Below are 23,884 nucleotides of genomic sequence, written 5' to 3' on the forward strand. Positions count from 1 at the left end.
GTCCACAGCAAGCTCCCACAAACAGCAATGACCAGATCATCTGCTGCTTTTTGTGATGGTGATTGAGGGATGAAGGTTGGCCAGGCCATCAGGGACAACTCTGATGGGTCAGAGCACAACACAAGAAACCTGCATTGCCAGAGCACTCGGATGCACCATTCCTCCCTTACAAAAGCCCCAACTAGATCACTAGGAGCCTTGGATGGTTCCCCTCCAGCCATCGTGGGTGTCACAATGTTACATATTTACCCCTCTCCATCAGGGATGTAAGGACAAGTGTCGGTTATTTATCCTCTAGTACCTGTTCAGTCATTTAATGTCTGATCTGAAGCCCAACTCCATGTTACTGACTCCTTATCCCCATAATATTCCTGGCTAACAACAATCCAGCAATCTCAGATTGCAGCTTAAACTGCTGGGGAGCCTGGTTATGCTTCCATTGGAGTTTGGAGAATTTGGGGATTCTCGTTGGCACCAGGTGAGTTAGAAGAACACACAGATGATGATGTTGGCAAACCAGGAAATGTGTTTAAAATCTCCAATGCATCTTATAAAATTGACTTGGGAGGTTAATTGGATTCCCTCCTTTCTGCGATTCTCTCTTGTTTTTCATATTTTGTTTTAATTTCCAGTTGATTCATAAAATACTTGGGTGTATTTTAAAAATGTAAATTTAGTGTACCCAATTATTTATTTTCCAATTATGGGACAATTTAGCGTGACTAATCCACCTAACCTGCACATCTTTGGGTTATGGGAGTGAAACCAATGCAAACATGAGGAGAATGTGCAAACTCCACACGGACAGTGACCCGGGGCCGGGTTCGAACCTGGGTCTTCAGCGACGTAGGAAGCAGTGCTAACCACTGTGCCACATGCCGACCCCAATACTTGGGTGGTTAATGGGTCACAAAACTGTGAAGGGTCATGGGGAAAAGGCAGGGGAACAGCACCAGTTGTGTTGCTCATTTGGAGAGTTGGCACAGGCAAGGATGGGCTGAATGGCCTCTCTCACTGCCGTAACAATTCTATGAGCTCACATTTAAGCAGGCATGGCTGGATGAAATACTTTTGAGCCATGGTTTAAAGAAGGGAAGTGACTGGAAAACCTTTCCACAGATGCGACCAATTGCACATCACTTTTGTATGTGAAGCTGCCTTTGGCATTGTGTAACACACATTCCACTCATAGCATGCGTGTGTCTTCCCAATTACACCCAGAGGTCTGTACCTTGACAGCTTTACATGCAAGGCTAACATGTTATGTGACCATGTCTGTTGCTGGGCAACCCTTTCGATCATTCCAATCTAATGCTTTCTATGGTTAAATGGAAAATAATAGGCTGAGGTTTGCGTTTCAAAGCAGTATCGTGATCAAGGGATTTGAATGATATTTGGAAGCATTCTTTAAAACCTCAAATGATGTGCAGCCTTGAGTGCAAGTTCCAAGCATGCTTATATTATTTATATTGTATACAGATTTCCTATTCTTGCTCTCAAACCTTGTCATTTGAGTCTTACTCTTGCGAGTTCACTTGCTCTGTTGTCATCAGCTTTTAGACCTAAGACGCTGCTGAAAATGTAAGGCACAATTTTGCGATAAGTGCTGGCTCTGCCGAGAAAACCGGTGAGCAGCTCCCCGGCTGCACAGCCGGCTTTATTTACCACATAACGCAGCACTTAGAGTAAAAGAATGCTGCAGGAGCCTCTGGCGCAGTCGCGCTGGCAGATCGGGGCCTGATAGAGCCGGCAAGGCTGGTTCCACAGAGATTGGAAAAGGTTTCTCCGATCTGCCCTGAAAACATACTCCCCCCACCCCAACAGATACCGGCAATGCCTCTCCACCCCCAGGCCTCCCATATATAAGGGGAACATCCCCAATGGAGCTCTCCAGAGGGGCCCCCCGGGTGCTATTCCTTTGACTGCTTCACATTGTAAAATACCTGTTGTAAGTCACTTTGGCGAGGAGGGAATCCTAATTGCGGGGAGAACATACGGCGGGGAAGCCCACTAACCATATAAAAATGTATTTAAAAATCTAAAAGTTATCGGAATGAGGGCGGGAGCATTGTTATGTCACCGGCAAGGGGTGGGGGGATTCGGAAAACAAGATCTTGTGGTGAGAACCTCATTTTCCAATTCTCACGAGATCTTGCACGCATGTTGCCGTTTGTGCTTTACGAAGATGGGCGCAAAATCATCTCTCTGGTTGTTTCGCCCTGTGTGACCTTGCATCACATCGAAGGATGGAGTTCCCAATCCACCAGGATTGCCCAGGGGTCTCCAGGAATTAAGACTCATCTTCAGCTCTGGCTCAGTTGGTAGCACACTCGCCTCCAAGTGGAATGAATGATCCTTGTCTCTGCTCTGGATCTCAGGGAAACACTAGGCAACCTTGGGACTGTTCCTGGTGACTACAGTACTGAGAGAGTGCTGCATATTCAGACGTGCTGGTTTCAGGTGAGACATTCCACCGAGGCCCCAAGACCTTCCGAATTGGGGTTGGGCGGCACAGTAGCACAGTGGTTAGCACTGTGGCTCGACAGCTCCAGAGTCCCAGGTTGATTCCCGGCTGGGGTCACTGTCTGTGCGGTGTCAGCATGTTTTCCCTGTGTCTGCATGGGTTTCCTCCGGGTGCTCCGGTTTCCTCCCACAGTCCAAAGATGTGCAGGTTAGGCTGATTGGCCATGATAAATTGCCCTTAGTGTCCAAAAAGATTAGGAAGGGTTACGGGGATAGGGTGGAAGTGTGGGCATAAGTGGGGTGGTCTTTCCAAGGGTCGGTGCAGATTCGATGGGCCAAAAGGCCTCCTCCTGCACTGTAAATTCTCTGTTCTATCCTGAAGTATGATTAGAAGAAGAGAAAATGGAATTCTCCCCGGTTCCCTGGATGATGCTTATCTGTGAACCAGTGCCTAAAAACAATGACCTGGGTCTTCTATTTCGCCACATCTTGTGGGAGCTTTTGGTGCACAAATTGGCTGCAGCATTTCCTCCAATACAACAGTGACTTAAAAAGTACTTCATTGCAAAGTGCTTTTGGATGTCCTGAGAAACGATAGGAGTTGCTTTCTTTTTTTTTCCACAACCACCTTCTGTCTTCCCCAATCTAAACTGCCTGGCAGGACCAATAGGTGGACCCACACAGCAATTGTTTGTTGTTTGTGAAAAAAGGCATTGCAAAGCACTTTACAACCAACGTTTGAAGTCACAGTTGTGTAGGAAACATGGTGGCCAAACTGTGCACAGCAAGCTCCCACAAATGTAAATTTGTGTCTAATATGTAAGAAATAAGTGGAAGCATAACTTGCATTGTGGTGTTGCCTACTGGTGCCAAATATGGGGATTGCTGGACTAAAGGGTTAAAGGACTAACAGAAAAGGATTCTGTAAACTGGATTAGAATGTTTCCTGTCTCATATTTTGTATTAAATTGCCATGGCATTGTCTCAAAGTCTCTCTCTGTGTTTTGAATGAAAATCGAAGGTCTTTCTGACAGCCGCTTGGCAATGTGGCAATTCCTCCTAACGCTCTGAACAATTCATCATCCACACGAGTGTACATACTATAGGGGCCTTGTCCTCAGTCCTGGTACCAGTCTGATGGGTGGGACTGCCCGCAGGATTCCTCCTCAGTTCAAGTTTCACCGATTGCCTCTTGCCCACAGTTTCACTCCTTGGCATTCTCTCAGTGGCGATATCTGTCAGGATCTGCTTTGCTATTTCTCTTCGCTTTGACGGCAAGCTGGAGTTGAGTGCAGAGTGCATGTCTGAGCTGTCTTGCCCTGTCTGGACAAAGAGACGGAGTTAGTAAGAAATATGTGAGCACAACCCACAAGCTTAGACGCTCACCCAGGGAGGGACGCTATGCATCGCCATATTATTTGAAACCGTTGCTTTTGTTTTTGCTTTTAAATATATCAAATGTCAGAAGATTCCAGAAATACATTGGGCGAGAACAAAGTTGAATCGTTTAGCAGAGCTTATTTAAATGCCAAACTTAAATACTTTTGAATGCACCAGTATGGAAATATGAATGCACAACATTCTTAACAGTAAATATGTCACACTCTGGAATGTAAAAAGAGCCTCGTACAGACCATAGGTACAGATCTCCTTTCCAACTTGGCATTGTATTAGCAACAATGCATGATTCAACCTGCATTTCATTAAATTCTAATCTTCAAAGTTAATATTCTTGCTTCCCCGGTTTTGAAATTTTTTAATAAGATACCAGTTGATCTCCCAGTCATTGCAGATAGTGGGGGTTGGGGTGGTGGTGGCGGGGGGAGAGGGGTGTTGTTGAGACTGAATGGTGCCTTCCCGTGAAGAGACGTTAGAAAGCAGGTCTAACTGAACCAGTTTATGCATGTAATCTGGTCTCCAGTTTATTGTTGTATATTCTATTCTTAGTTTTTGTATTTCCACTCTAACATCGTGGTGTTTGTTTTAGCTTTCGACCTTGGGTGTCTGGTGGACGGTAGAATCGGGATCTCTACCTGATGTCAGGCAAGAGGTCAGGCCTATTTGATGGTTGGGCTTCCTTTACATTCTGTTAGGGAACTCCCTGCACATTTCTAGTACTGTTGGCCAGCTCACACCTTGTGAGGAGGTGGCGGTGGTGGTGGCAGGGACGACGTTCCTGCAGGCATTCAGTGCGTTTTGCTGTTCAAGATGGGAGAGAGGATGGCAACTGTGGATCCTTGGATTGTTTCGTGTATGGGTTTCGAAGAAATGCCAGGAGCCAGGTGTAAGGAGAATGGGTCGTGTCTCTACACACCCAAATATTTTATTCTTCAAGGGATGCAGGCAGCATTTGTTGCCCATTGTAAATTGCCCTTGAGAAGTTGGTGGTGAGCTGCCTCCTTGAACCACTGCATCCCAAGTGGTGTAGGTACACCAACAGTGCAGTTAAGGAAGGAGTCCCAGGATTTTACCCACACACAGTGAAACAACTGCAAAATTTCCAAGCCTGGATGGTGTGCGGCTTGAAGGGGGACTTGCAGGTGGTGGAGTTCCCATGTGTCTGCTGCCCTTGTCTTTCTAAGCGGTCACAGGTTTGGAAGGTGCAGATCTAAGAAGTCTTAGCGAGTTGCTGCAGTACATCTTGAATATGGTAGACATGCTGCCATGTGCGTCCATGGTGAAGTGAGTGAATATTTATGATGGTGGATGGGGTGGCGACCATGTGCACTGCTTTGTCCTGGATGGTGTTAATCTTCTTGAGTATTGTTGGAGCTGAACTTCAGGAAAGTGGACACTATTCCATTACACTCCTAACTTGTGCCGTGAGTATGGTGGACAAGCCTTGGGAGTCAAGAGATAATTTACCCACTGCAGAATTTCGCAACACCTGACCTGCTCTTGTAGCTACAGCATTTATATGGTTGGTACAGTTAAATATTTTGTCAATGGTGACTCCAAGGTTGATGGTGGGGGGGAATACATTGATGGTAACTGTTAAGTGCCATAGGGAGCAGCCAGATTCTCTTGTTGTAGAAGATCATTTCCTGGTACTTATCCAGGTCTTGATGCATTTGAACATGGACTACTTCAGTATCTGGAGAGGTGCGAATGATACTGAACATTGTGCGGTCATCAGTGAACATCCCCACTTCTGACCTTATGATGTCGTGATGGTCACTGATGAAGGCGCTGAAGATGGTTGGGCAATGGATATTACCCTGAGGAACTCCTGCAGTGATGTCCTTGAGTTGAGATGATTGACCTCCAACAACCACCAGCGTCTTCCTTTGCGTCAGGTATAACACCAACCATCTTGTAAGGGGCCTAGTTTGAGGGCTACGTTGACGGCAGCATTGCCAATGACTCCGAGTAGGTATTCAAGGAGCCCGGTGGTGCAGTCCACAGTGAAGATATGGAATCAGTTGAGGAGGCATTTTAGGGTGGAAGGGATGTCGGTGCTAACGCCGCTGTGTGAGAATCATGGGTTTGAGCCGGGGAGGATGGATAGTGTATACAGGAGGTGGAGGGAAGTGGGGCTCGTCAAGGTGAGGGATCTGTATTTGGAGGTAGGGTTCGCCAGTCTGGAGGAGCTAAGGGAGAGGGTAGAGCTGCTGAGGGGGAGTGAGTTCAGGTATCTGCAGGTTAGGGACTTTGCGCAAAAGGTCTGGAGGGGGTTCCCTAGGTTGCCGGGATACACCCTGTTGGAGCAACTGCTGCTTCCGGATGTGGAAGGGGAGGGAAGAATTGGGGATATATACAAGTGGCTGGGGTCGCAGGGAGGCAAGCGGGTGGTGAAGATCAAGGAGGAATGGAAAGCGGAGCTAGGAGGAGAGATCAATTGGGGAGTATGGAGTGAGGCACTACATACGATAAACGGGGCCTCTTGTGCAAGGATGAGCCTGATACAGTTTAAGGTGGTGCACAGGGTGCATATGACTCGGGTGAGAATGAGTGGGTTCTTTCAGGGGGTAGCAGATGAGTGTGGGAGGTGTGGACGAGGGCCAGCGAATCACACGCACATGTTTTGGGGTTGCAAAAAATTGGGAAGATTCTGGGCGGGAGTGTTCGCGGTCTTAGCCAGGATAGTGGAGGAGGAGGTGGACCCGGACCCTTTGGTGGCGATATTTGGGGTTTCAGAGAAGCCGGAGCTCATGGAGAGGAGGAAGGCCGATGTCTTGGCCTTCACCTCTCTGATTGCACGGTGGTGAATTCTGCTGGAGTGGCGGTCGGCATCGCCACCGTGGGTAGTGGCTTGGTTGGGTTACCTGTACGATATCCTGTGATTAGAAAAGATAAAGTATGAGTTAAGGGGCTCTTCAGGGGGGTTTGAGGAAAGGTGGGGGATGTTTGTGACCGTGTATGAGCGGCTGCTCGTCGCGGGGGAGGGGGGCTGTAAAAGGGGAAAAATCTGTACAGACTGATTTCTATTGACTTCAATTTCTCTGGGCCTCCTTGATGCAACATTCATTCGAATACTGTCTCCCGGGGGAGGCATGTGAGTGAATGTGAGAGTGGCTGTGTTTTCGTGAGCTCCTTCTCTGCTCATCTTTTATTTGTCATTTCATCCTAGTGCACATTTTGTATTTGTCTTTTCTTGGTTTACATAGCTTGTGCTATGTCCTGAGAAGCGGTTGGTCGCGAGAAGTCGAGATCTGGATCCTGTCCACAATGGGTGAAATCCCGACTTGCAGAGTTAAGTGAATTTAAAAGCTCATTTAACTCTGCCGACACCAGCTTGAACCAGCTTCTGGGATCTACCGGCCTTCCCAAGGAGACCCCAACTGGGCGTCGTTCAGCATTAGTCTCCACAAACAGGGACCAGGTGGAATGGCACTTGGGGGGGTCTCCCAGGTGATCAGAGGCCCCTGGGTGGCTGGTATCTGGACAGGACACCACTCTGGCAGTGTCACTTGGGCACTCTGGCAGTGCCACCAGGCTGCCAGCATGGCAGGGTGCCTAGGCGGCACTATCAGGCTGGGGCATTGCTGAGTACAAGGCTGGTAGTGCCAAGGTGCCCAAGTGGCATTTTCCCACACGGGGATTGGGGATGCCCTGCCCGTATGAGGCAGGGTGGGGGGGGGGGGGGTCTTGTAAACCCTCAACAGGTAAGTTGGGGCATTGGGGGAGGTACGGGGTTCATGTCGGGGAGGAAAGAGATTGGGGCACCATTTATAAATCGGAAATGTGACTGAGTGTGACCTTGGCGGGGCATTCCCCACTGAGGCCTGAAACAAAAGTGCCATTAGTCAGTGGGGCTGTTCTCGGCACTTGACTCCTCTAATCCCGCCCAGGATGGATTTTTTTTTTGGTTCAATTGCGCTCGTTGTCTTTGCTGAAAATCTCAGCTCTGCGGTGCAGGTCGTCAGGATTCACTTCCAAGAATTGCAGGGAAGTTTTATGGTGGCAATGGAGGTGCACAAGGAGGCTCTTGTACATGAGGAGCACCTCCCCTGGAGTTCCTGTTGCATGGCCTGTTGCCCATCCTGACTAGTTTGGGAGAGGGAGACTGAGCGGGGTATATCCCTGGGCCCGGCCCCTGGTGACAGATGGCGGAAGAATTCCCAAGTGAGTTCGAGGATTGGCTGCCATTTTTTGGTGATCTTGCTCTGAAGACTGGGGGTTTAAGATTCAAGGGAGAACAACGTATATTGTCTTCGAGGCTAAGGGTTGGTCTGGCCCACCGATCACTGGTCCTGTATTATCCTGTTCCGGATGCTCGTCGTGAGGAGCCAGCCCCCCGGCGATTCTCTGCACGCGATGGGGCCGAGTGGCCGCCGAGATAGGCTGAGTCCTGCCGGCGCCGTTCATGTGTGGTCCTACCCGGCGGGACCTAGCCGTTCATCCTGCGGGGGGTGGCCTGGTGTGGGGGGAGGGGGGATCCGACCTCGGGGGGGGGGGGGGGGGGGGGGCCTCCACCGTGGCCTGGCCCACGATCGGGGCCTACCGATCGGCGGGCCGGCTTCTCCTGGTGGGGGCCTGCCTATGTTCCTCCGCGCCGGGCCCCTGTAGCTCTCCGCCATGTTGCGCGGGGCCGGCGCGGAGAAGGCAACTGGGGCGCATGCGCGAGTTTGCGCCGGCCTTAGACCCGCGGCGCCCGTTTGACGCCGGTATTGGCAGCTGGAGCAGCGTTGGGCTCTCCATTGCCGCGCTGGCCCCCTGTGAGGCGCAGGATCGCTGATCCCGGGAGCCTGTTGACGATGTCGTAAAACGCGACGGCGTTTACGACGGCATCAACACTTGGCCTCAGGATCAGAGAATCCCACACCATGTCTTTATCCTGAGGACTGCAGCTCGTCTGTTAACCTGAACATTACTCCCTGTTGATCATGTTGTTGTTTTCTTGATGCTGTCTTCTTTCCTACAGGGGATGTGAAATATGGGTGTGATGGCCTGCACTGTTGCTTATCCTGATTTAGCAAATGCAAAACAGGATTTGTGCACGGTTTCACTAATGTAATTATGCCTTATAGTGTCTTATAATCCTTGCGATTGGGGGAAGGGGTGTTCTTCGTTATCACCCCTTGTCTCGTTGAAAAGATGAGTGGTGCCAGAGCAGGGAGAGGGGTGGAAAGTTGGAGTTGTTAGGGTTAGTTCGTCCTCACTAAGATTGAGGATAGCACCCCCAGTTAGAGCTGATCCATTTCAGAAATTTCTTTTTTTTTAAGATTTGAATTTAGAGTAGGCTGAAGTGGGATTGGTATTTGTGGCTGAGGATTAGGGATGATAGTGGCCCTGAGTATCCGTTTTATAGGTTTGTGGTTCCCGTGAGTCAGTTGGGTGTCCCCCTTCCTGGGGGTCTCTTTTTTCCTTCTTTCATGTGGGCAAGCATTGTGCTGGTTCTGGCCTGGTGAATTCTTGGTTGAGGGGGTGAGGAGGGCCGGCCTTCCCTCCCAGGGTGTTTTATTTTTAAAAATATAAATTTGGACTACCCAATTCTGTTTTCCCCCCAAATATAGCATGGCCAATCCACCTACCCTGCACATCTTTTTGGGTTGTGGGGGTGAGACCCATGCAGACACAGGGAGAATGTGCAAACTCACATGGACAGTGACCCGGGTCCTCAGTGCCGTGAGGCAGCAGTGCTAACCGCTGTGCCGCCCCTCCCAGGATGTTCTATTGATAGGTGTCTTGATGGTCCTTCTTCTCCCGGACTGGGATTGCCCCCTGACTAGAGTTAGAGCGATTATCCTTTCCCTCCTTTGTGTGAGTGGGAATGATGCATTGCCCTGGATGGGGTTCGTTGGGTGCATACCCGACAAGGTTTTGGGTTGTAAGGGACGTCCTGGGGACATAATTTCCTGAGTTTTCTTTTGGGATGGTGCTGGGCTAGGCCAGGCGTGGCATCGTGGGTGGTATCCTGTTGTCCCTGAGAATTGGGAGGTACCGAGCGGAATCCTCCGTCCCGGCAGCCAGCCAATGGGGCTTTCCATTGTGGCCACCCTCACACTGTCGGGAAATCCACAGGCGTGAGTGCGCTGCTGGCAAAATGGAGGATAATGCCGATGAAGAAACCTGCCCACCCCTCTTTTGTTGGAGCCTGTGGGTTACTTGGGGGGGGGGGTTTACTTGTAGAGGCTGGGTTTGGTCCCATAGAGATTTGGGGATGGACTGAGTGCTGTATTTCAGTGTTTTTCAAACTTTTTGGGGGACCCATTTTTACCTACCAGCCAACCTTCGGGACCCAACCCGGCCGACCTTATCAACCCACGGCAGCCGACCTTCGCGACCCACAGCGGCCGACCTGCACGACCCACCATTTTCTCTTACCTTCCATGGTACCCCAATGGTCGCTTTGTCCCTTTGGCCCCCCGAACTTGGAAAAAAGGCTGCGACCATATTTTTAAAAATGCGGCCGCACTGCGCATGCGTGCCCGATCTTCGGTGCGCATAGTTGTGCATGTGCACCGATGATCGGACACGCATGCGTCGTGCAGCCAAATTTTTTTCATCTGTTCCTGCCCATTTTGAAGGCCGCTTGCAGCCGGCGTTATTAAAAGCCAGCTGTTGCGCGCGGATTTGCGCGATCGGGAGCGCCATGACAGATGGCTCCACGACCCTCCCGACACCAGCCCGCGACCCACCCACGGGTGGCGCCCCCAAGTTTGACAATGCCTGCTGTACTTGGTGAATATCCTGTTTTTTCCCCTGGGTAGGTGTGATTCCGTCCTTATTGACTGGTGGGTGGCTCTTCTCCTTGTTGGTGTGTTTAGGAAAGCTGCCTCAGAAGTTAGGGTGTGGGCTGGCCTTTTTTTTGCTCCTTGCTTTTTGTGTATGGTATTGTTTTGTAATTTTGTTGTGTTCATTACTAAAATGTAAAATCCTAATAAATGTTTTTTAAAAAAATACTGTCTCTCATCGCGTGTGGAATTCAGCCCTTTTCTCCATTGTGGACCAAGGCTCCAGTGAGGTCAGGAGTTGCTGAGTGGCCCTGGTTCCCTCCCCTCTGTACCACTGTTCTCCTCATGCATCACTAACTTCCCTCTAACGTCGGCAATAATTTAGCTTGGACTTAAAATGACTTGTGGACATTCAATACAAGGACATGTGACACCATTCCTCTGCCCCACGGGGAGGTGACAAGATGAGATGGGTTGCACTCATTTAATAACTTTGAGTAGGAATTCCTGGAAGCTCTATGTAGCTTTAGCAAACTACATTTATATTTATGGATTTTTTGTTTGGAGTACAGAGTGTTCTCTCTTTTTCACATTTGTTTTCAAATGTGCTCCCCTTATGTTTTGCCCTTGTGTGTGGTGTGAAGACTACAAGACTTTGGGAATATTCATCAAGACAGTTGTGTTGTACTATCATTAAGAATGCTATGCATAAAATAGAGTGTGTGTGTATGGGAGGTGCGGTTGGGGGTCGATGGAGGGGAAACAGAGCAGAAACTGCGAAATAGAGAAAATATTCCCAAGACCAAACTCGCAACTAAAGCATAAGGCGCTGGTTTATGCAATGGTTGGGCTGTTCTGGAATATTTCATGTATTTTGTAGTATCCTGTTACATATTTTGTCTTCACCTACGCAAGGGAAAGCTAAGTGAAGAGAAACGGTATGCACTGTTGCTGAGACATGTTAATAACTCCCAAGAATTTGTCTTGTTGAGATTTTGAAAAAAAATTATTTTCCTTAATACATCTTCTAAAGACACTGACCCATCAAGAGGTACAATTCCATGGCCATCAATGTCTCTTGCCCAAGTTGTCATTTTTCACCTGAGCCTAGAGCATCAGCTATGACTCAGTGGGCAGCACTCTTGCTCCTCAGTCAGTAGGTTGTGGATTAAAATCCCACTCCAGAGCCTTTATACATCAGTGCGGTTTTGGGGGAGTGCTGCACTGAAGGAAGTACTGTCTTTTCACATGAGACATTAAACTGAGGTTCTGACTGCCCTCCCAAGTAGACGTGAAAGATTCCACAGCACTATTTTGAAGAAGATCAGGGGAGCTAATCGTCTTGGTCTGGACAAGATTTATTCTTAAATCAGCATCACAAAAATAGATTTTTTATTGGTCAATATCGCGCTGCTGTTTGTGAGATCTTGCGGTGTGTAAATTGACTGCTGCGTTTCCTTGTTTTACAACAGTGACTACACTTTGGTTGTAAAGAGATATGGGTCTTCATGAGGTGGGCAACACGGTAGCACAGTGGTTAGCACAGTTGCTTCACAGCTCCAGGGTCCCAGGTTCAATTCCCGGCTTGGATCACTGTCTGCGTGGAGTCTGCACGTTCTCCCCGTGTCTGCGTGGGTTTCCTCCCGGTGCTCCGGTTTCCTCCCACAGTCCAAAGATGTGCAGGTTAGGTGGATTGGCCATGCTAAATTGCCCTTCGTGTCCAAAAAGGTTAGGTGGGGTTACTGGGTTACGGCGTTAGGTTGGAAGTGTATATGGGGTGCTCTTTCCAAGGGCCGGTGTAGACTCGATGGGCCAAATAGCCTCCTTCTGCACTGTAAATTCTATGATTCTATGAGGTTGTAAAAGGAGCTATATAAATACACCTTCATGTTGCAATTAGAATTCCAGCATTGGTACATTTTCCAAACTAATTCCAACTGATTAAGTATTGTGGAAATGAGTTAATTAAGCCATCACCGACCAATCATACCTGGAGTGAAGCACCAAAGCGAGAGAGCGTGTTATCGTGCCTGTGATATGGCCCAATGGCGTACAACCCTCTAATTCTGCATAATACAGTGTATTTTACCAGACAGAATATTACATCAATAATTGGCCAAGTTTTTATTTTATTCTTAAGAGTTGAGCACTTGTTTTAATTGATTAAAGCTGGAGCAGTTAAAAAAGGAACATACAGCTGACCTCGCTACCTTTGAGAAAATCATTAGGGTCCCTCTCCCTGAACTTTACTGGAAGGCACACAATGAGATTGCGATCTGCAGAGTTGCTATTCACTTGTATGTTGAGTAAGCAATCAGCATTCAGGATGACCAATAACCCCAAAGGTCTGATACCCCAACCTCTATATACAGCAGTGTCAGCCATGTTCAGCATTCTGGGGATGATGAAAGCCATTACCATAGTTATAGTACAAACACACAGTGGATGCACTTAAGAAAGTTTTATAATGTGAACATTTAAATCAAAAGTTTGTTCTTTTGTTTTAAATAAATTGCATTGCACATTATTTTCTAATTGTGTTCTCCAAGCAGGTTCAGGCCTCTCATTCTGAGCTGAAGCTATTAGGCCTCAATGATTTTTCTCTGTGCCCATCAGCTTAACTTGGTGATGTGACCCCTGCATGATTAACTTGATCCAGGACAAATAGGCCGGGCAAAGACTGATTATGGAAGACAGCTACAATAGTTCCCCAGGAGGAGGAGGGGCCTACTCCGCCTGTTAATTTGGAGGGTTGGACACCAGAGGCTCCTTTTTGTCGAAGCCGATGTTAAGGAGCTGTGACACACACCAGACTCAACATAAATATTTTTTCTATAATATACTGTCTTTTTGAACAAATTAATTATTTTAATAAGGCTAAAGCTTTTCTGGAAATTCACAAAGAACATTGGACTTTGTGGCGTGAGGCAAACATTTTGATAGCTGCCAAAGATTTGCTTTCAAAGTGAGCAGGTGGTGTTTTAGGAGAAATATCCTAATTGGTCAATTTTGCACTCTGTAAAATGAGGGCACTGAGGACTAATTTTTGCAGGGTGGTTGATTGTCTGAAGGGAGTTTGTGTGACAGTCCAGCACAGTGGTGGGCAACTCCTGCGGCCCACCTGGGTTCTGAGAGCAGCAGCACAAGACATTTTGTTGATGCACTGGGTTGCCAAATTCTGCTGATTTCCGTCCATGTAGTTTTGTTCCTACCAGTATAACTGAAGTGATATCCATATAAAGCAAGGGCAAGTGAAGTTGGGTGTGTGCTGATTGCTCACAACATTGACTGTGAAAGGTGGGCGCCCCTTTGTGTCCAAAGTGTAATGTTTCTTCTGTTTTTACCAATTTGGAATTGATGATGGTTCTATTAATATATAAATGATTATGCATTTTCCCGAACCCGTTATGAAATATTTGGCATGTATTAAATATATTTAATCTTATTCCTGGGGTCATCGTGCGGCACGGTGCCGCAGTGGTTAGCACTGCTATCTACAGCGCTGAGGACCCGGGTTCGATCCCAGCCCTGGGTCACTGTCTGTGTGGAATGTGCACATTCTCCCCGTGTCTGTGTCGGTTTCACCCCCACAACCCAAAGACGTGCAGGTTAGGTGGATTGGCCACATGAAATTGGCCCTTAATTAAAAGAAAAAATAATTGGGTACTCTAAATTTATTTTTAAAACAATTCATGGGGTCATATCCAGTGAACAAGCCCGATTTCAATCTTGCAGCCCACCAAGATGAAGGAGGCCACTGTTAAGAAAGCATTGATAATTATATTTGTTTTGTTACACATTAGAAACTAGGGATTGTTTTATGTGTGCTTAATTTAATATTTTTGTGCCTTCGAAGGATAAAACCCATAGTTAGATTCATGCTGGACAAAGGTGTTTGTATATGTGGGGTTGGTTTCAATTCCAACTGGGATTCTAATGTGCTTCGAGAAGGCTACAGAAGTGTTTGTTACAAGAGAAGGCTACAGAATGAAGAGTGAATAAACCAGCAGAGGTTGCTTAGCAACTAGGGCCTTGCAAAGTTGAGAAGATTTTAAGTTTTAGTTCAGCTGAATTTGATTGCAGTTGGAGATAGGTAGTGAGAGAGATGGGAGCTCCCCAGCTCTGCTAGAAGCAGTTGGTTTGAGAAGGCTAAAGAGGGAATGCCTCTCTCAGCCTTGTTAGAAGGAACGCCATATTATGGAGTAATGGGTAAGAGAAGACGCCGGAAACCTAAATTCCAGCCAGTTATCGAAATTAGAGAAAATGGGAACCAGAATAGATTACTGTTCAGTAAAGTCGCAGAGATTGAAAAGACATCAGAGTGTGAGAGGCCAGAAAAATATCTGCAGTAGTGCTACGGTCTGTGAGAAATTAGCAGAGTTTGGGAGATATTATTTGAAATAATTGTGGAAATCAGTTGCTGGACCGGGGATGTTTGTGTGAAAGCCTTTAAGACAAATGAAATCCTAAAGGGGGTGGTGTAAATCCTGGAGTGGATTCACTTTAAAAGTGGAACAGAAGCTGTGTTTAAAAGAAACAGTTGTAAAACCTGGACTGGATTTTGGAATGCAAACTGCCAAGGGAAAGCATTATTATGAAATAAGATTTTAAAGTATGTTTTCGGAGTGGAGTTTGGAAACTCTCATGTGACAATTAACTGACAAACGTGGGTTCAGAGTGGAGTGCGTGTAATAAATATTGCAGGGTCCACAATATTTTGGGAAGGCAGACAGAGTGTCAAATGAGTAGAGATAGTGCTGATAGGACAGGATGATAGGGCTTTCACGAGCAGGATCTGGCTTCAGAAGATCATGAAGTAGAATCAGTATGGGTAGAAATCAGAAATAACAACAGTCCGTAAACAATGGAGGGAATACTTTATCCCCCCCCCCCCCAACTTTGGTGAGACTGTTGGGCAGAACATGAAACAAACAATTATTGGAGCTTGTAACAAAGGCAATGGGCAGGATTTTCTGTGCAACACGGGGTGGCCCGGTGGTTAGTACTGCTGCCTAACAGCACCAGGGATCCAGGTTCGATTCTGACCTCGGGTGACTGTCTGTGAGGAGTTTGCACTTTCTCTTCCTGTCTGCGTGGTTTTCCTCCGGGTGCTCCGGTTTCCTCTCAATCCAAAGATGTGCAGGTTAGGTAGATAAGTGTCAAAAGGAGAGGTGGGGTTACGAGGATAGGGTGGGGGATTGGGCCTGGGTGGGGTGCTCTATTAGAGGGTCAGTACAGATTCGGTAGGCTGAGTGGCCTCCTTCTGAACTGTAGGGATTCTATGAACCCACTCCATGTTTCGCAGTGGCGGAGGCGACCCACCATTGGTCGGTGGTGGGATATTGTTGTTGGCAACGGGCCTTCCCATTGAATGCACGCCGCTCCTTCATGAAACCAAAGGCAGGGGTGCACCATCGGTGGAACCGGACTATCCCACCAGCATGAATGACTGTAAAGCTCCAACCAATGTAAGAAATGTTGGGTTATAGCAAGTGTAGCGCACACCAAAGGAATAGTTCACTACTCCCTGAGTACTGATGTGACTGTTCCACGAATCATATAGACTGGGACAAACAAATTGGCATGAGAGGTTTAAAATATTAGTTTGTGGAATATTTTATGAGTTTGTGGAATATTTTCATGCTAAAATGTGTTTTGGAGCCGACGAGGGATAAAGCTATCCTAGATCTAGTATTATGTTATGAAGCAGGGTTAAATAGTAATGTCATAGTAAAAGATCCACTGAAAAATAGTGATCATAATACCACTGAACTCCGGGTTAAATTTGAAAGTGACATACTCCAATCACAAACAAGAATCTTAAACTTAAACAGAGCCAATTGCATATGTATGAGAGGAGAGCTGGCTAAGCTTAATTGGGTAAATAGACTAAAAGGTATGGTCGGAAATGAACAGTATGAAATATGTAAAGAAATAATTCAAATTGCCCAAACAAAAACTCAAAAAGGAAGACGAATCTGTGGCTCACTCAGGATGTTAGAGATAGTATTAGATTAAAATAAGAAGCTTAAAATATTCCCCAAAACCGTAACACGTCTGAGGATTAAGGGCGTTTTAGAAACCAGCAAAGGTCAATCAAAAAGATGATAAAAAGGAAAAAAAGTAGAATATGAGAGTAAACCGGCCAGTAATATTGTAAATAGATTGTAAGTGCTTTTATAAGTTTATAAAAAGGAGGAGAGTAGCTAAAGTTTTTTTTAATATAAATGTTTTAATTGGGTTTTTGAACAGAGAGTAGCTAAAGTTAACATTAGTCTGTTAGAATCAAAGAGAGTAGAAATTATCATGGAGAATGAGGAAAGGGCAGAGTCACTGAACAAATATTGCAATGTCTTCACAGTGGAAGACACAAGTTTCATTCCAGAAATAGATGGTAAAATATGGGCTAAAAGGAGTGAGGAAATTTGGGAAAATAATATCAACAGAGAAGAAGTATTGGAGAAACTCAATGGACAAATCCCTGGATAGCTGCAGAGATAATGGATGTGCTGGTTGTGATTTTCCAAAATTAGATTTTCCAAAATTCATTGGATTTGGGAACAGTCTCATCAGGTTGGAAGTTGCCAAATGTTGTACAACGTTTCAAGAAAGGGGTGAGAGATATAACGGAATTACCAGCCAGTTAGGCTAACATAAGTTGTTGGAATCTATTATTACTGAAGTCTTAAAAGTGCACTTAGAAAAGCAGAATATGATTAGAGCAAGTCAACATGGTTTTACTAATTTATTTTGACAAATTTATTGGAGTTCTTTGAAGATGTAAGTAGTAACTTAGATAAATGGGAACCAGTAGACTTCCAAAAGACTTTCTAAAGGTGCCACACAAAAGGCAAGATAATTGCACATGGAGATAAGGATAAAGGATTGGTTAACAGGTAGGCAGCAGAGAGTGGAAATAAATGGGACTTTTTCAAGGTTTCAGATAGTGATTAATTTTTTTAATTAAACATTTTTTTAAATTTTTATAAAGAGTACCCAATTATTTTTCCTTCCAATTCAGGGGCAATTTAGCGTGGTAAATCCGCCTAACCTGCACATCTTTGGGTTGTGGGGGTGAAACCCACACAGACATGGGGAGAATGTGCAAACTCCACACGGACAGTGACCCAGGGCCGGGATTCGAACCCGGGTCCTCAGCGCCGCAGTCCCAGTGCTAACCACTATGCCACGTGCTGCCCCCCCCCCCCGATAGTGATTAATGGAGTGTCATGAGGGTCAACGCTAGGGCCTCAACTAATTTCAATCATCAAATCCCTACAGTGGAGAAGGAGACCATTTGGCCCAACGATTCTGCAATGACCCTCCGAAAGCGCATCCTACCTCGGCCCACTCCTATGCCCTATCCCCATAACCCCACCTAACCTGACCACTTGAGGGACAATTTAGCATGGCCAATCCATCTAATCTGCACATCTTTGGACAGTAGGGGGAAACTTGAACACCCGGAGGAAACCCACGCAGACAAAGGGGGAAAATGCAAACTCCATACAGTCACCCAAGGCTGGAATTGAACCCGGTGTTGCGAGGCAGCAGTGCTAACCACCATGCCACCCTATCTATATTAACCCATATTAATGACTTAGATGAAGAGGCAGAGAGTAATGCATCTAAGTTTGCTGATAAGATAAAGCTAGTTGGAAAGGTTTGGTGTGGGACGGACACAGAGACTGCAAAGAGATATAGAAAGTGAGTGGGCAACAAGGGGGCAGATGCAGTATGATGTAGGAAGGTGTGAAGCTATTTATTCACTTTGGTCACAAAATAGAAAGGTTGAATATTTCTTAAAAAGGTGAGAAACATATATGTGTACATGTTCAAAGAGATTTGGGTGCGCTCATAAGAAGTTAACACAAAGGTGCAGCATGTAATTAGGAAGGCAAATAGCTAACATTTCGAGTCCGATGACTCTTTGTCAAGCGCTTTGACAAAGATTCATTGGACTCGAAACATTAGCTCTTTTCTCTCCCTACAGATACTGCCAGACCTGCTGAGATTTTCCAGCATTTTCTCTTTCGTTTCAGGGTAGATTTTGAGATGGTTTTTCGCCGGGGAATCTAAAATCCCCTGGGCGCAGTTTTCCGGATAAGGAGCTGACTATTTAGGACTGTGAGGAGGGGAAATGTCTTGACTTGCAGGGTTGTGAATCTTTGGGATTCTCTGCCCAAGAAGGTTTTGGTGCTCCATCATTGAATACAGTTAAGGCTGGGCCAGACAGAATGTTGGTCTCTCTGGGGGATATGGGGAGTGGGTGGGAAAATGGAGTTGAAGCCAAAGATCAGCCATGATCGTACTGAATGGGTGAAAAGGCTCGATAGGCTGAGTGGTCCCCTCCTGCTCCTATTTCTTGTGCAAAATGTGGGATGGGTTAAAGACAGAAGAGATTAAATGACAAAACTGTCAAGGAACAAAAAAACAAAATGAGTGGTAATGGTTGCAGTAAAGAAACAAAGCATTGGTCCAGAGTGTGTGTGTGAATGGCAGAATAATATCAGCTTTGTCCAAAAGCAAAAACACGAAAAACAAGATTCAAACTGGCATCTGGCAAGGAACAGAATAAAAATGTGGGAGCGAGTTCCTGGTCTCAAACTGCTGAACTCAATGTTGAAATCGGGAAGGCTATGAAGTGCCTAACTGGAAAATAGGCACTTTACACATTGCTGGACTCAACATTTTGTCCAACAATTTTAGATCATAAACTTGTGTCCTCTTGTTGTTTCTTTTTTTGCTAGTTTGGTTGTTTTCTCATTTTTTAAATTCCTTCACTTTGCACTTGGGATGGCTGCAGCCATTCACAATTAATCTCGACATCTCTTTTGTTTCTTCACTATACCCCAAACCAAACCCTTTGGATTTTGTACCATGAAATCTTTTGTTATGGGATCTCTCCTGCTCACCATCCCACCACAGATCTTCCCTTTTGTTCTTCTTCCCCCGTCACCCCCTCCTTCAGCTGTTTCAAGAACCTATTACATTCCTAGGTTTCCTCAGGGCTGACAAAGGGTCATTGACCTGAAATGTTAGCTCTGTTTCATCCCACAGACTGCTGCCTGACTCACCGAGTATCTCTACTGGGCAGCACGGTAGCATAGTGGTTAGCACAGTTGCTTCACAGCTCCAGGGTCCCAGGTTCGATTCCCCGCGGGTCACTGTCTGTGCGGAGTCTGCATGTTCTCCCCGTGTATGCATGGGTTTCCTCCGGGTGCTCCAGTTTCCTCCCACAGTCCAAAGATGTGCAGGTTAGGTGGATTGGCCATGTGTTATTGAAAATATGGAAAGATGTGTCATTTGAAACATGGAAGTCTGGCAATATCTGGTCTGAGAGAAACATGAGAGGATACAGGAAAAGATCCCACAAAGGGTTAACAGCAGCTGCCAGGGAAGGATTGTAAAATGCAGATATCCTTGGTCAAGCAGACTTAGCAAACAAGACAAACAGGATTTTGAATGAAGCCAAAAACAATGGCTCACACCTTCATTGAAAGTAACTATCATAGTAAGCATCTGGAAAAGCATGGATGAGGTTCAGTTGAATTTGAAGACAATTCTAAGTGTGATAATTTGCGTAAATTAAAGAAAACTGGAGACTATCAGTCTACGAGAAACATAATTCAAAGCCAAAATCAAAGTCAAAATTATGAGCTGAGGATACAATTGGAAAATACAACTATAGAAATGACAGGAATTAAAATTCACACCTCTACTGAAACCAAAGCATTTTGAACATCACAAAGGAAACGATGTAATCAGATCTATGAAGTGAAGTCATGTCAAAATGAATACTTAATTGGATTAGAAAGTTTAGATCAAAGATACTTTTTACAATCAAAGTTAAATAATAGTTACTTTACAATAACGTCATAAAAACTAGATAACTGTCAGAAAAATATATAAACCTAGAGACCAGAGCAGGAACTACCCAGAACCAGAACTCAGAGGGAGAGAGAGAGAGAAGCAGAGAAGGAACAAGAGAAGCAAGCAGAGTCAGCTTACAGTCAGCTCGGCCATGGGAAAGAGACAGGGCAAAGGAGCCGAGTTAAAATAGCTAATACATCTAAGGAAGACTAGAATTTAAAGAGGAGCCAGAGTCATCTCAGAGACAGCCAGCAGAGTCAGCTCTCACAGCTCGGTACATGGGAAAGACAGTACACAGCAACCGAGCTAACCAGCAAATACATCTAAAGAAGACCAGACTTTAAAGAAGATTGATTGTCAAGTTGGGCCTGAAGGTCCCTTCAACCAACCAGAAGGATCCAGAAGCAAGATCTTTTTCCTTTCTGCAAAGAAAGTATTTGCAGCTTTTAAAAGAAAAAATATAATAATAAAATAACTTAATTTAACCTGAAATAGTGGTTATTCCAAAGTCTACTTTACTTACCTAGCAATGCGGGACCCAGGATCGATGCTACTAAGTGGTAAAGTAGATGAAATCTTCGGTGAAGGTATGGGTTATACCGGGGTATAACTCGAAAACATAGTTTGACCTGAATAGCACCCACTGAAGCCTGTACCGGAGTCGGGGAGTGAGAATCCCTGATCGCCATTTAGAATGTCGGCCCTTTTGGGTATAGGGGGACTTCTAAGAATAATGGTGAGTTTTCAAAAACACATGCTAAATTGCCCTTAGCGCCCAAAAAGATTAAGTGGGGTTACTGGGTTACGGGAATAGGATGGAAGTGTGGGCTTGGGTAGGGTGCTCTTTCCAAGGGCTGGTGCAGACCCGTGGGCCGAATGGTCTCCTTCTGCACTGTAAATACTATGATTCCATCCTTTTCTGTTTTTATCCCTTGCTGGTTGCCCCCCAAACTGTTTCGAAACTAGTTTTGTGGAGAGTTTTCGGACAAGGAACCGACAAGGAATCTTCACAGTTCTTTTGTGATGGTGCCTCATGTGGCCTTCATCAACAAGCTGAAAGCTTCTTGTAGATGTAGATGTAAATTGTAGCTGTTATCCACAATGTGTACTGCAGGCCACAGATTTTATGTGAGAATAGATGAGGGACTGCCAGAAACTCTCTAAGAGTGAGGTGAGGCTTTTCACTATCACCAATCTCATTCATTGTCTTCATCAATTCTATGACGGATGCAATCATAAAGGATAGCCTCAGTGTCTGTACTGATATTTCTGAATATAAACCACAAGGAACACATCATCCAGAACACAAGTTTATTTTTCATCCTTCATGGGATGTGAGCATCGCTGGTTAGGCCAGCATTTGTTGCCCATCTTTTACCGCCGTCAAGAACGCCGTGGTGGTGAGCCGCCTTCTTGAACCTCTGAGGTCTGTGTAATGTAGGTACACCCACAGTGCTGTTAGGAAGGAAATTACAGGATTTTGACACGGGGACAGTGAGGGAACAGTGATATATTTCCAACTCAGGATGTTTATGTGGCTTGGAGGGGAACTTGCAGGTGGTGGTGTTTCCACGTCTCTGCTGCCCTTGTCCTTCTAGACAGCAGCCCCTGTGCATCTGTGATGGATGGGGTGCCAATCAAACTGGCTGCTTTTTCCTAGGCGGTGGCTTGTTGGAGACACACTCATCCAGGCAAATGGAGAGAATATTCCATCACACCCCGACTTATGCCTTGTAGATGATGGATAATTTGCTTAGCTGACCCCCTGTCACCAGGTCGATATCCACTTCCCCATCACCAGCATACGGTGATTGCGGTGTGTATGATAGAACATAGAACATACAGTGCAGAAGGAGGTCATTTGGCCCATCGAGTCTGCATCGACCCACTTAAGCCCTCACTTCCACCTATTCCCCCTAACCCAATAACCCCTTCCTAACCCTTTTTTTTTGGACACTGAGGGCAATTTAGCGTGGCAATCCACCTAACCTGCATGTCTTTGGACTGTAGGAGAAAACCGTAGCACCCGGAGGAAACCCATGCAGACACGGGGAGAACGTGCAGACTCCGCACAGTGATCCAGCAGGGAATTGAACCTGGGATCCTGGCGCTGTGAAGCCACAGTGCTAACCACTATGCTACCGTGCTGCTCTGGGATGCACTGTAGCAAATCACTGAGGTTACTTAAACAAGTACTTCCCTTGTTCCAATATGCCCTATAGCATCATGAAGGATGCACAGCAATATCATGGGATCCCCATCAGGCCCAGTTTCCCCACCTACTCACACATCATCCTGACTTGGAGATAGATCTCTATTTCTTCAACATCATCTTGGAAGGTTCTCTCCAAGAACATTGTTGCAGTTTTGTCACCACAGGAACTGCAGTGCTTCCAGGAGAAGGCTAACCACCATCTTGGGGTGAATTCTCCGCCTCCCCACGCCGTGTGTTCCTTGGCGGCGTGCTGTTGCTGGCAGCGGGTCTTTCCCTTTCCCCCGCCGGCCAATGGGAATTCCCATTGTAGATTGCCCTGAGAGCCTCAAACAAGTGAAGTGGGATAGTTAGGGATCGACCTGGGTGCGGATGGAGTCTGGGTCGGGGCAGAGATGATGATATCTCTGCCATTTGCTCCGGCAAAGTACTCGTCAAACTCGGTTGATGTCTCCACTTTAAAGATATGGCTTGGGCTTGTTTAGGTTCCTCCAGGTATGAAATTTTGTTCGGCGGATGTTTCCGGCATTCCCGATGGTGCCACCATCATCCTTGCTGGAGAGGATCCTTTCCTGTTCGGGGTCGGAAGAGGGTAGTACATCTGGCATATATGGACAGATTTTGGGGGCGGATCTGGTCTCGGTGGAAGGGGTGAAGGTCAAATGGGAGGAGGAGCTGGGCCCATATTGGAGGAAGAGATGTGGAGTGAGGCCCTTCGCCGGGAGAATGCTACAACATCCTGTGCAAAGCTGAGCCTGATCCAGTTCAAGATAGTGTTTAGGACGCACCTCACCAAGGCCAGAATGAGTCGTTTCTTAGCGGGCGGTTGAGGATAGGTGCAAGCACTGTTCGAGGGGGTCCACTAATCACATGCACATCTTTTTGTCTTGTCTCAAGCTTGTGGGTTTTTGGGTCTCTTTTTTCAGCGCCACATTGACAATCCTGTACATTGAGCTGGAGCTCTACACTTTAGCTGCTATATTTAGGGTCTCAGATGTGCCGGAAGCACATGGGGGCAGATATCCTGGCCTTCACCTCTTTGGTTGCTTGGAGGAGTCCTGTTGAGTTGGATGCTGGCAATGTCACCTAGTGCCTTGATGTGGTTAGGTCACTTAATGGAGTTTTTGTACCTTGAGAAGCTCAAATACACCATGCGGGGGTCAATTGAAGGGTCCTATCGGAGATGGCAACCGTTTATATTGTACTTCAAGGAATTGGT

At 46.3% G+C, this 23,884-nt stretch overlaps 1 protein-coding gene across 3 annotated transcripts in view; it reads right to left on the reverse strand.

The window, feature by feature from the left end:
• Window positions 1–23,884, reverse strand: part of luzp1 (leucine zipper protein 1) — a 202,778-nt gene that overhangs the window by 9,560 nt on the left and 169,334 nt on the right. For all 3 annotated transcript variants that reach the window (XM_072500908.1, XM_072500910.1, XM_072500909.1), the window contains exon 3: window positions 3,565–3,786. In XM_072500908.1, coding sequence (XP_072357009.1) covers window positions 3,565–3,786 — 222 coding nt within the window. The remainder of the gene's footprint in view (window positions 1–3,564; window positions 3,787–23,884) is intronic.

This window comes from Scyliorhinus torazame, chromosome 1 (assembly GCF_047496885.1).
Source record: "Scyliorhinus torazame isolate Kashiwa2021f chromosome 1, sScyTor2.1, whole genome shotgun sequence".
Lineage (NCBI taxonomy): Eukaryota > Metazoa > Chordata > Chondrichthyes > Carcharhiniformes > Scyliorhinidae > Scyliorhinus > Scyliorhinus torazame.